Raw genomic sequence first — 12,776 nt, 5'->3', positions numbered from 1 at the left:
AGCATTTCCTCCTGGCTACTCCGCCATAACTGCGGAGCAAATAGTTGAGAGCTACTCCGCCATAACTGCGGATCAAATAGTTGAGGGATGAGACGAGAAAAAGCTCCAGCTCGATTTTGTTGGAGCGGGCGAATAAAAGATATTGGGAGAGGCAGTCCATGGTGTCATTCTATGACGCAAGTCCTACATCTGACTTATTGGGAGTATTGCACCCGTGAATCCCCCTTCTCCGTCAGGTGTGGATAATGACGACTTTGATTCTCCTTCTATATATAGAACCACTACCTCCTTCAGTATCATATCCTCGACAAAGGGCCTAGAGTCCTACTCCTTCAGCACTGGTTAAAAGAACCAAACAAACATCTTCCCTCCCACATGCTGGCCCCCAAGAAAAAGCAGAGAACAACCTCTCAAAAGTATTTATTTCATAAGAAAGCTTACGAGCTGACTAATGAGGAGACAAGGGTGGTGATGCGCGCCGAGGTGAAGCAACACTTCAAACCTCGAGGTAGCTGAAAAAAGAGGTATGCTCGTAGATTGGACCCAGATCAGGTGCAGTCGCTATAGCGACTGCAACTTAAGCGGTCGCAGGATCCAGAGCGTCCCAAACCAATCGAAGGGCTACAACAGATGGGGAAAGCACCAACACTTGGAGGGAAAAAGGCGCGACGACGCTGGTTGGAGGGAAAGCGCCTGCAATTGGCGCCATTTTCTTCTTTGCCGCAGGGATGGCTGGCGACCGTGTAAGCAGCCGGTGCGCCATGGAACCTCCTCTCCCGCATGCTCCTTCATCTGTTGCCAGAATTACGCAGCCACCCCGCGCCCCTATGCAATCTCTTGCAGCTGAGGCTGGTGGCTCCATGGATGACACCCAGCAGATGCTCGAGGAAGCACAACCACCCCGCGCCTCTGTGCAATCGCTTGCAGCTGAGGCTGGTGTCTCCATGGATGACGTCCAGGAGCTGCTCGAGGAATTGCCGACAAGGTTTGTGCTCTAGATTACTAATTTCTGTGTAGGAAGTACTACTGTAAATGAGCAAAATTGTTGATTGCATTACCCATTACCCACGATTGCAGAGTTGCTGCAACTTCTTTTTGGATTCCACGACCTGGTATGACATTTAGTAGTTTGGATGAAGCCTGGGAGTTCTGGGTGACATATGATGGTCGGATGGGTTTTGATGTTCGAAAGTCTTACACAAACACCAGTAATCTTGATGGATTGGTTACATCGAGTAGGTTTGTTTGTTCAAATCAGGGTTCTTGCGCTGAAGATAAAAGGTTTTGTGTTGTCAAGCGTAATCGAGCTCATACAAGAACAGGCTGCTTAGTTCGCATGGGCATCACTTTGGAAAGAGAAAATAAGATATACAAGGTGCATGATTTATTTGTTGAGCATAACCACATTCTTCAAACTGCACAAACTAGTCATCTGATGCCATCATAGAGGAACATTTCTAAGCATCAAGCTATTGATATAGATCTTGCTGATGATTCTGGTATTGCACCTAAAGCAACTCATGAGTTTCTTGGTCGATATGTTGGTGGATCAGATAACCTCGGCTACTCCCATCGTGATCATAAGAATTATCTGGGCACTAAACGCCAAAGAGAGATGTTGTATGGTGAGGCTGGAAGTTTGCTAAAATATTTTCAAGATAAAGTCATGGAGAATACCTCTTTTCAGTATGCAATGCAAATGGATTGTGATGAAAAGATAGCCAATATATTTTGGGCTGATTCAAAGATGATTGTGGACTATGCGCATTTTGGTGATGTCATCACATTTGACACTACTTTTGGAACCAATAAAGAATATAGACCATTTGGTATGTTTGTTGGTTTGAACCAGATCAGGAAGACTGTGGTTTTTGGTGCAGCTTTGATGTATGATGAAATATTTGAGTCATTCAAGTGGTTGTTCAATGCATTTTTGTCAACACATAATCAAAAGCAACCTCAAACAATTTTCACTGATCATGATATTGCTATGGGAAAGGCAGTGGCTGAGGTCTTCAATAGTGCATGGCATGGTTTGTGTACTTGGCATATATCACAAAATGCAGTGAAGCACTTGAGTTCTCAGAATTAAGAAGAGGCTGAGGATGAGGAAGAGTCAAGTATCCTATCAGATTTCAGTTCTTGCATGTACCAGTATGAGCAAGAGGCACATTTTGAAGAAGCATTTGATGATATGAGACTAAAAGTTAGTAAATCAACTTGGCTAGACAACATTTACATGTTGAAACATAAGTGGGCTGAGTGCTACATGCTGAATGTATTTTCAATTGGAATGCGAAGTACACAACTAAGCGAGAGTATGAATAATGCACTAAAAGGCCATTTGAAATCAGATCTTGACATCATTAGGTTCCTAAAGCGTGTGGAGCATGTTGTTCAAGACAAGAGAGAGAAGGAGGTACAATCGGAATTTGAATCTAGAAAGAAACAACCAAGGATTGGGATGATGGCACCTATGTTACTACAAGCCTACACAGTCAGTTCAAATGGAACTAATGAATTTGTCATTGCAATCGGAGCTCTTGGAGGGAAATCGACAATTGAAGAAGAGCGCAAAGTTATTGTCAACCCGGCTGAACAGATGGTACCATCTCATGTAGTTGTCGACTCTTTGAGAGGACTGGCATATTGTGTAGGCATGCACTGAAAGGTCTTGATTTGATGAACATTAAGCTACTTCCTGAAAGATATATTTTGAAACGATGGACTCGAGATGCAAGGTCAGGGATTGTCCAAGATATGCATGGGAAGGATATAGTGGAAAATCCAAAGTTGGATGCTGCAATACGGTACAAAAATATGTGCAAAATGTTCATTTCATTGGCTTCACGAGCTGCTGATTTCGAAGACTGCTACTTGCTTGTGGAAGATGCACTTCATAGTGTGAGTAAGCATGTGAATGAAAAAAAAATCAAAGGAACTCCTACCATTGATGCTGAAAAGTCTAGTGTTCAAGAAACATTCAGCTTGCCTGAACAATATGCGCATGCTGCTGGTCTAAAGAAGAAAGAAAGGCAAAAGGGTGGATCAAAAAGAAAGAAAAATTGGGTTGATAAACTTACCAAGAAAAAGAAGAAAAACTCAAACAAGAAGAAAAAGAGCAAGCCTGCACAACATGAAGAATGTGAAAGTCATGTACCAAAATCACAAGAATATGAATCAATTCGTAGTTTTACCCAAGTTTTAATGGTATGCTGACAGTTCTCTTCTCCCATAAAAATAGCATTCCAATATTTAATCTGACCATGCTATTTTCTTTTCTACGTTTCTCTCTATGTATTCTTTTTCTTTTTCAGAGTTCAAATATTGATGTCATCAACCCTCACTCCTTGGAAGGGATAGATGGCTGGTATTTTTAGCAGCACTAATGTAAGTGTAGATCAACTATACATGTTCAATTGTCTTGACAAGTCATAATCTCTAATTATTTTTGTTAGCAGGCCGTGTACTGAAGCCATGGCTGCTAGTGGATGGTGCAAGTTTTAGAGAGTTCTTATATGCAAAATGATCCCAGTTTAGCATATGCTCTTTTGTGTAAGCATATGGTCTTTTGTGAATGTAAACCTGGGTGATGCAAGCTTTTGTATATGAATAGAAATAGAGAACATTGGTACAAACACGAGGATCACAACGTAGAATATGCTCTTTTGGGAATGTAAATTGCAGGGCATTACTCTCAGTTTCTATTGAAATGCATGCCTTCTCTTCTCTGTTTTGTTGTTTTGCTTACTAACGCCTTGTTTAGTTGTAAAATTCAAAATTCCAAAACTATCACATCGAAAAAAAAATTTATATGCATGGAGTATTAAATCTAGACGATATAAAAAACGAATTGCATAGTTTGCTTGTAAATTACGAGACGAATCTAATGAGCCTAATTAGGCTATGATTAGATACTAAATTGCGATTTTAAATTTGATTTTGAATTTGACCGGTTTCCACCGATTTCCAGTCAAACTGATCTGGTAAACCGCTACCGGACCGTGCCGGTTTGACCGGACCAGTCGGTTTACTTGACCATGTCCCAGCCCTGCTGAGAGAGCGCGCGCAGGCGCCAGGCTCGACGATGACAGTGCTCCTACTGTGGGCTTTGCATTTTGCATGCTGCATCGCATCCTCTGCTGCTTGCTGCTGCGCGATCGATGCGCACCCGGTGCTATCACCTGTGCCTGCCTGCCTGCCTGTATGGCTGTATCTCTGCCACACCTGTGTGGCTGTGTACGAGTGTTACTACAGCTGCCGCGGCAGCTACTGCAAGAGAAGACGAGGCGACAAGCACAATCGTGCGTGGAGAAGCTCACCCGCGCGAAAGCATTCGGCAGGCGGCAGCAGCAGAGCAGAGCAGAGCAGCTCATGCAAGGAGAAGTTAAGAGAGATTCGTTCTCTTCTTCGTCTTGCCGAATGATTTACGATACTCGCTGCGTTCCAAATTATAAGTGATTTCAAGAATTTTTGAGAGTCAAATCATTTCAAAGTTTGATCAAAATTACAGAGAGAAACACAAAAATTTATGACATCAAATATGTATACTATAAAAATATAACTAACAAATAATCTAATGATACTTAATTGATATTGTAAATGTTATTATCTTATTATATAAATTTGGTCAAATTTAGAAAATTTTGACTCTCCAAAATTACTAGAATGACTTATAATTTGGAACAGACGGAGTACCATTCTCCGGAGAGTATTTTATTTGGGTTTATTTCCCCAAGGCGCAGTACGTGCTCTCTTCTTCTGAGGCAGTTCTCTTGATCTTTGTGAGTGTGCTGTGTGCACCATGCATGTTGGGTTGTTGGCTATTTCCCTTGCACTGTAGGCTGTAGCAGATGGCTATCGTATATATATCAACCGGTTCTCTTGATCTTTGTTTAGATCTCAAATTTTTACACCAAAAAACATCACATCGAATGCTTATTTAGACATATGTATGGAATACTAAATGAAGTCTATTTACAAAACTTTTGCACGGATGGGCTGTAAATCTCGAGACGAATCTAATGAGCCTACTTAATCCATGATTTGCAACAGTGATGATACAGTAACTATCTGCTAATTATGAATTAATTCTGAATTAATTAGACTCATTAAATTCGTCTCGCGATTACAATCCATCCTTACAAAAAAATTTATAAATAAACTTTATTTAGTACTCCGAAATAGTAAAATTCCGGTCCAAAAAAACTTTGGCCGAAAGAACTAAACAATGCCTTAAAAAACGAACAGGTCTGCCTTTCGCGTGCTGCAGGACTATGCAAATATGAAACTACTGATTAGAGGCTTACGGCAAGTCGGCAACGAGGCATGCATGATTTATATATGGCTACAGATAAAAGCCTAGCTACCAGGCATGCAGTATATTGTTGGTGATTTGCCGTTGATGTGAGGTCATGAAGTGATTAAAGGTAAGCATGCATGCATGCAAGCGCGTCTCGAAAGAAGCAAATTAACCATGCATGCTACGTTAAACAGCTCGTGACCTGCGGTAAAACTGCCGACCCGTACGTGGAGCTCTGTGATTTTTCTTTTTATTTCATCCAACATACTTATTGGTGTACTACTAGCTAGTACTGCAGGCAGCTGATAACGCGACATTCACGTTGCCGTTGGCCAAGGTTTGGATATATCGGCACCTTCCCCCACCCATACCCATGAGTTACTTATCCAATCAATGCCCTCCCCGTAACTTGCCCGTTTTAATTTGTCCATACCCATTGGGTAACAGGGAAATATAGGATGGATATGGGTAAATGCATATAATACAGGATATGAATAACCAAACAAAGCCCGGTCACAGCATTCCAACAGTGAGAGATTGTTGCTTGATCTTATAATACAATAAATCTGCAGTAGCAAGCAGGATATGCACCAACGACGGATAGCAGTATCGGTATGGATATGCTAGACAAACCAAACAATAAAAATATGATTGTACAAGAGTTTGCAGGGATTCAGATGCTAGGCCTTGCAGTAGGAACAAGATGAGTGCCTCGTATATCAAGGTGCCAATGGATATCTGAACCCGTTGCCCAAACCCACATCCATAACAAACAGGTAGGGTACGGATGTACCCGTCTCTAACGGGCAGGGGATGGATATATCCATATGTGAGACGGGTATGGGGAGGGTATTACTGTAGTTATCCGTCCTTCCCCGTAACCCAAATTCTAGGCTGAAGGGGATCTCGGCTGCGCCGCCGCCGCCGCCGCCGCGGGCAACCTCGCGGGGCTTCTCCCGTCGCTGCCAGGGGCGAGTCCGCGACGCCGTCGTCTGGTCGCTGCCAGGGGCGAGTCCGCGACGCCGTCGTCTGGTCGCTGCCAGGGGCGAGTCCGCGACGCCATCGTCCGATCAGTACAGACTCTTCATCTTCTTCCTCGTGTTTTTGTTTGCATCCATCTTCTTTAGATCCTGATTTGCCACCCTCCCATCCCTGTAGGCGACTAGGATCGGAGTGACCGCTCGTGGGGCAGAGAGCTCCGCCGCCGCGGGCCCTCCCGCGCGCTGCAGATCCCACCCTCCAGCGCGCGTGAGGTCGACGATGACTGGAGTGAGGAGAGAGCTCCGCCGGCGCGCCAGCCGAGTCCGAGCTCTGCCGTCGCTGGGTGGATCTTTCGCAGCTGGCCGACGACCTCGACCGCAAGCTCGAAGATGGAAGCGTGGCCAATCTGTTCCTGGCTCAATTGGGATTGAAGCCGTCTGCACCTACCTGCTCGTGACATCTCTCTTGACGCCTGCTTACCTTCCAAGGCACTCGATCTGCATCAATCAGGTAGGAACTCACAAATTTGACTCTATTGTGACAGCTGACAGTCAGTGGCGGAGCCACCACTAGGGCGAGCCAGGGCGGCCGCCCTAGGTCTCTTCAGGTGAGATTCAGAGTATATTTGTTAACAGTAAAGGTAGCAGAGAATGAGAAGGATGGATCTGAAAAACATAGGAAGAACATAAGAGAAGAGGGAATTGGTTTCGCATAACATGTTACTTGAGAAAAGAGTAAGAGTTCATACAAGTTGTTTGATACCTTTCCTCCTCGCACAAGTGGGATATTTTGTACCTGAAACTCTTTTTGTAACCTCATAAAAGACCTTTAGGTAAGAACTTGTATGAGCTATCACATTCATGCAATCTATCAAAAGCATCACGGAATTTCATTGCTCTTTCAAGCATAAGAAAAGTAGAATTCCATCTAGTTGGGACATCAGCTTTGAGAGATAAATTAGGAGCGTTGACTTGCTGTGCAATAAGCTTGAATTTTTCCTTTCTTGATGTGGATCCATTCACATACTTGACAGTTTCTCGGATATTCCCTATTGCTGAAGAAATGACACTCAAACCATCTTGGACAATTAAATTTAGCACATGAGCAGCACACCGAATATGAAAGAGATTTCCATCCAAGTGCAAGGCTTTCTTTGACAAGAGAAATTTCTTCAACTCTCGGACCACAACATTGTTCACAGTGCAATTGTCTAGTGTAAAGCAAAATATTTTTCTATCTAAATTCCAAAGATATAGCCTACTGCTGATTTCTTTGGCAATATGCTCACCCGTGTGGGGTACCTCTACATGTGCAAATTCGATGAGCTTATTGTGCAAATTCCACTCATCATCAATGGTGTGCTGTTAGACTCATATAGCCACTCATTTCAGTGTGAGTCCACATGTCAGATGTTAAACTGAAGCGACATGATTGTTTCTCAAAGAGTTGGTACACTTTCAACTTCTCCTCCTCATAAATCCTCATACAGTCATCCTTTAGAGTAGTTCTATGTACCAGTTTGAATGAAGGTTGCAGATTGTAGAGGAATATTCTAGTATAGTAGTGTTCAGACATGTTGAAAGAGTAACCATGAGCAAGAACCATTCTAGAAAAATCATCGCGGCTGCGTTGCTGATCAAAGATAGGAATATCTAACTTTGGACTACCAAATTTTCTTCTCTTTGACTGAAGCTTAGAACATACTCCAATGTGGTACTTCAAATGACTTGTTCCAGCTCTATTACCAGCCACAAAATCTTTTTTACAATGCTTGCATATTGCTTTATAAGTGCCATCATCTAGCATAGTCAACTCAAATTCTTTCCAAACAGTTGACCTCAGTTTTTTATTAGCAAGCAAAATTTCTGTACTAACATCTTCCTCTAAACTTGGTTGTATCAAACTAGAGAAGTAAAAGAAAGACATATTCAGCAGTGGACAAGAAAATAATAATACACGAGTAACTGAAATTGAAGTGATTGCATTTAAAATATAAGAAAAGCAGCTGTGTGAAAAGGAATCCTTACTTGAGGTTGACACCTTCAGAGAACATGTTAATTGAGCTGTTTTCCCTCTCTTCTGTGCCATCTGAGCTTCCAACAATCCCATGAGAGCCCATCGCATGAGCTTCCATTTTGGTACTGCATACAAAATTTAATTAGCCATTGCATATCTAGTTCATAAGCTAACATATTCAAGGAGGAAGTTGCTAGGGGCATGATTGTGATATGGAATGGCAAATTTCACATCAGTGAATAAAGCAATATATTAGTCTGAATTGAGTGATTGCTAGAGGCATCACTGAATTGAGTTGTTTGATGGCTTCTCTCAGTGAGGGATCGATCATGTGTAGCTTTCATGCACATTAGTTCAACAGTGGGTGTGGTTTCCTAGTTTCTACGATCTCTTGGACTCTCTTGCATGCATCTTGCACTCCTGCATAGCACTACTGCACTACCACAGTGCATAGCACTACTGCACAGTGCATAGCACTAGTGCACTACTGCACTACCACAGTGCATAGGGTAAGGTAACAGCTGCTTTAACACAGTGCATAGCACTACTGTACTACATTTTCAGCTGTCACAATAGAGTCAAATTTGTGAGTTCCTACCAGATTGATGCAGATCGAGTGCCTTGGAAGGTAAGCAGGCGTCAAGAGAGATGTCACGAGCAGGTAGGTGCAGACGGCTTCAATCCCAATTGAGCCAGGAACAGATTGGCCATGCTTCCATCTTCGAGCTTGCGGTCGAGGTCGTCGGCCAGCTGCGAAAGATCCACCCAGCGACGGCAGAGCTCGGACTCGGTCGGCGCGCCGACGGAGCTCTCTCCTCACTCCGGTCGTCGTCGACCTCACGCGCGCTGGAGGGTGGGATCTGCAGCGCGCGGGAGGGCCTGCGGCGGCGGAGCTCTCTGCCCCACGCACGGTCACTCCGATCCTAGTCGCCTACAGGGATGGGAGGGTGGCAAATCAGGATCTAAAGAAGATGGATGCAAACAAAAACACGAGGAAGAAGATGAAGAGTCTGTACTGATCGGACGATGGCGTCGCGGACTCGCCCCTGGCAGCGACCGGACGACGGCATCGCGGACTCGCCCCTGGCAGCGACGGGAGAAGCCCCGCGAGGTTGCCCGCGGTGGCGCGGCCGAGATCCCCTTCAGCCTAGAATTTGGGTAACGGGGAAGGACGGATAACTACAATAATACCCTCCCCATACCCGTCTCACATATGGATATATCCATCCCCTGCCCATTAGAGACGGGTACATCCGTACCCTACCCGTTTGTTATGGATGTGGGTTTGGGCAACGGGTTCAGATATCCATTGGCAACTTGACGTGACATGTTTTACATAGGATTACAATATGCATGCATTCTGTGCAAGGAGATACAACACTTCCAGAGAACAGCCCATCCCAAACTTCTTATCACCGTCAATTTAAACTGAACCAGCGGAGATAATACATCACCGCTGATTCTTTTTAAAATCAGCAATGATAGACAGATGGTGCCATCAATCGTAATACAAACTGGTGCTGCTGTGGATAATACCTTATATACAATCCTCCCTCCCACCCATCTATATCCCGTATCAGCTCTCTCCCTTCGCGCCGCCTCCCACAACACCTCCCCACCCCTCTCCCATCGCCCGTCTCTCCTCCCCTTCCTCGCTGCCATCTCCTCCTATCCTTTTGCAGCTCCTCCACTGCCGCCCTCCCCTCCTCCCACCGTCACCACTCGTCTCCTCCCCTTACCCCACCACCCCGTTCTCCCTCCTGCAGATCCTCCCCTGTTGGCAATTCTCGGCTCCCACCATCGTCTCCCTCACTACCGGCGACCCGCCGACCTCTGGCTCTACCTCGCCACTGCAGCATCAACGCTCCCATCTGTAGGAATATGGGGTAGCAAAAACAAAAATTTTCTACCGCATAAACCAGCATTACTGCAGTTATAGATCACGGGATTACCACTAGATGCGCGGTTGCGGAACTTCTGTAGCGCGTCGGTGTAGTGCAGATGGAAGCCGGCAGTGCAGTTGCGTGAACCTCCTCACGAACGACTCGTCCTTGTGCAGCAAGCGCAGCACCTCCACGAAGTCCACACATACGGGAAGGAGCTTCGCTCACCGAATTGCTAGATCTGCGAGAACTAACTACGGCTTGATGCGCGGGAGGAGGAGCAGAGAGAGAGGGAGGAGGGCGCCACCTGTAGGGGGCGGCTAGGGCTGGATGGATGGGGCGCCCCCCCCCTGTGACACCCCAGCCCAAGGGCTTAATAGAATTGATAGAATACTCATATCAACAAGTTGCAACTTTTTTTTTTTCGGAAGCCGATCTCGAAAGAACTCCAAAGTTAAGTGTGCTTGGCCTGGAGCAATTTCGGGATGAGTGACCGACCGGGAACTTCTTCCCGGGTGCCGGGTGCGCATGAGTGAGGACAAAGTGCGCAGAAAAGACATGTGTTGGTCTGTGAGGACAGTCTATGTCCTAGAAAGCAGCCAGATGTAAGCGGGCCCGGCCTCGGGGAGGCGGGACGTTACAGCTGGTATCAGAGCCGACTCTCGCGGTTTCACGGGCACGTACGGGCGTAAGTGCGGAGGCATGAGCACTGGCGCGTGGGGGCGCAGATGCCACCGGCATGTGCACGGGCGCGAGGCGGGTCAGTGCGCGGGCATCTGGGATGTGCCGTTGGCACTGGACGCACGGACATGGCACAGGGACCGTTGGCACTGGACGCACGGATGTGGCACATGGGCTGCTGGCACTGGACATACGTGACGTGGCCAAAAGAGGACGTTCCTGGCTTGGGATTGACCGACGAGGACGTCGGTCTCTTAAGGGGGTGAGGATGTGACACCCCAGCCCAAGGGCTTAATAGAATTGATAGAATACTCATATCAACAAGTAGCAACTTTTTTTACGGAAGCCGATCTCGAAAGAACTCCAAAGTTAAGCGTGCTTGGCTTGGAGCAATTTCGGGATGAGTGACCGACCGGGAACTTCTTCCCGGGTGCGCATGAGTGAGGACAAAGTGCGCAGAAAAGACATGTGTTGGTCTGTGAGGACAATCTATGTCCTAGAAAGCAGCCAGATGTAAGCGGGCCCGGCCTCAGGGAGGCGGGACATTACACCCCCCTTCCTCCCCTCCTTATATAGCCCTTGTGGGCGCCCCCAGGTGGGCTTTAGTGGGGCCCACCTTAGGTGCCCCCTTTTAGGTGGGCTGCTATATGCCCCACCAAAGGTCCAACCCTATAGGCCCCTCAAGGCCCATTAGTGCATCAAAGCCCAATCTAATTTGTATCTCATCCTCATTAGGCTTCTGGCCCATAAGTGTGTGATCCTATGGGCTCACGCGTGAATAGACATGGCCCAGTACTCCTACTGGCCAATAGTTGATAGCGGTCTCTAGCAAGACGTGTTAACTCCTATGCACACACGAATCATATCTATCGAGCTGTCACAATCTTATACAAGCTGTTCTCTTTGCCTCACGATATTTGGTCTAGCTTGAAGCCGACCACTCTTTCTCGATCCTGTGATTCGGAATCCTTGGTTAACTCTTAACTCTAGCATGGCCATGTATTTTCTGATCCGAATTACTCGAGGGCCCCAGAGATATCTCTCTTGTAGAGAGGGGCAAATCTCATCTTGACCGACTATATCTCACAGTATGCTTCTTGACAGACCCGAAAGCCACATTTATAACTACCCTATTACGGTGCAGCGTTTGATGGCTCCTAAGTAAGTCGGTTCACATCTTGAGTACATACCACGATCTCAGGTCTTAGGACACAGCGTACATATTGTGTAATGAGAAGTCATCATCTCGTGTTGGGTCAGTTCAGTCTCATGTCTCACATGAGCCCACATTATTAGTTTGACATCCCCATGTCCATGACTTGTGAAACGTAGTCAATCAACTAATACATGTGCTAGTCTAATATTCATGTGTGTCATCACATGAACTCCGACTATGAACACTTTAGGATATTCATACAAGTAAAGAGTTTCACAAATACTTCACATAAATATTAATCAATACAAGTTGTCATCCATGAATATTTAAGGAATACTTTTATTAATCATGAATACAAGAAAATATATTTAAGGAATACTTTTATTAATCATGAATACAAGAAAATATGATTGCCTCTATGACATATTTTCAACACCATCACTCCCTGCTCTCCCTCTTTCCTTGGCTCATGCCCGGGTGCAGCACGAGGTGGCCGCGACGGCGGCGCGAGGCCACCCCCGTCCCCTCTCCCAACGGAGGGGCTGCAGCCCAGCGAGAACAGCAAGGGTGGCGACCGGCGCCAAGGGGCAGCAAGCGGCGCCATCAGGAATGGCGTGGCTCGGCGGCCAGGAGGGGCGATGGTGCGGCGAGGGCAGCCAGAAGGGACGATGGCGTGGCAGCGTCCAGCAGGGGTATTTTTCTTTTTTTTTCTTTTGTTTTCTAATAAAGGTATCACCACCGATTTTAGATTTGGCGG

At 45.9% G+C, this 12,776-nt stretch overlaps 1 protein-coding gene across 1 annotated transcript; it reads right to left on the bottom strand.

Moving 5' to 3' along the window:
* Positions 1-7,618: 7,618 nt before the first annotated feature.
* On the bottom strand, positions 7,619-9,000 carry LOC120684451 (zinc finger BED domain-containing protein DAYSLEEPER-like). The gene is made up of 3 exons (XM_039966312.1): positions 8,898-9,000; positions 8,311-8,424; positions 7,619-8,186 (listed from the first exon to the last, which is right to left on the bottom strand). Exons 2-3 carry the CDS (start codon positions 8,415-8,417, stop codon positions 7,634-7,636), a joined length of 660 nt encoding a protein of 219 aa, XP_039822246.1. The 5' UTR covers positions 8,418-8,424; positions 8,898-9,000; the 3' UTR covers positions 7,619-7,633.
* Between the last annotated feature and the right edge of the window lie 3,776 nt (positions 9,001-12,776).

The sequence above is a fragment of the Panicum virgatum genome, chromosome 8N (genome assembly GCF_016808335.1).
Source record: "Panicum virgatum strain AP13 chromosome 8N, P.virgatum_v5, whole genome shotgun sequence".
In the NCBI taxonomy this organism is placed as follows: Eukaryota; Viridiplantae; Streptophyta; class Magnoliopsida; order Poales; family Poaceae; genus Panicum; species Panicum virgatum.
Note: the sequence above shows the minus strand (reverse complement) of the source record. Positions and strands in the feature narration are given on the sequence as shown.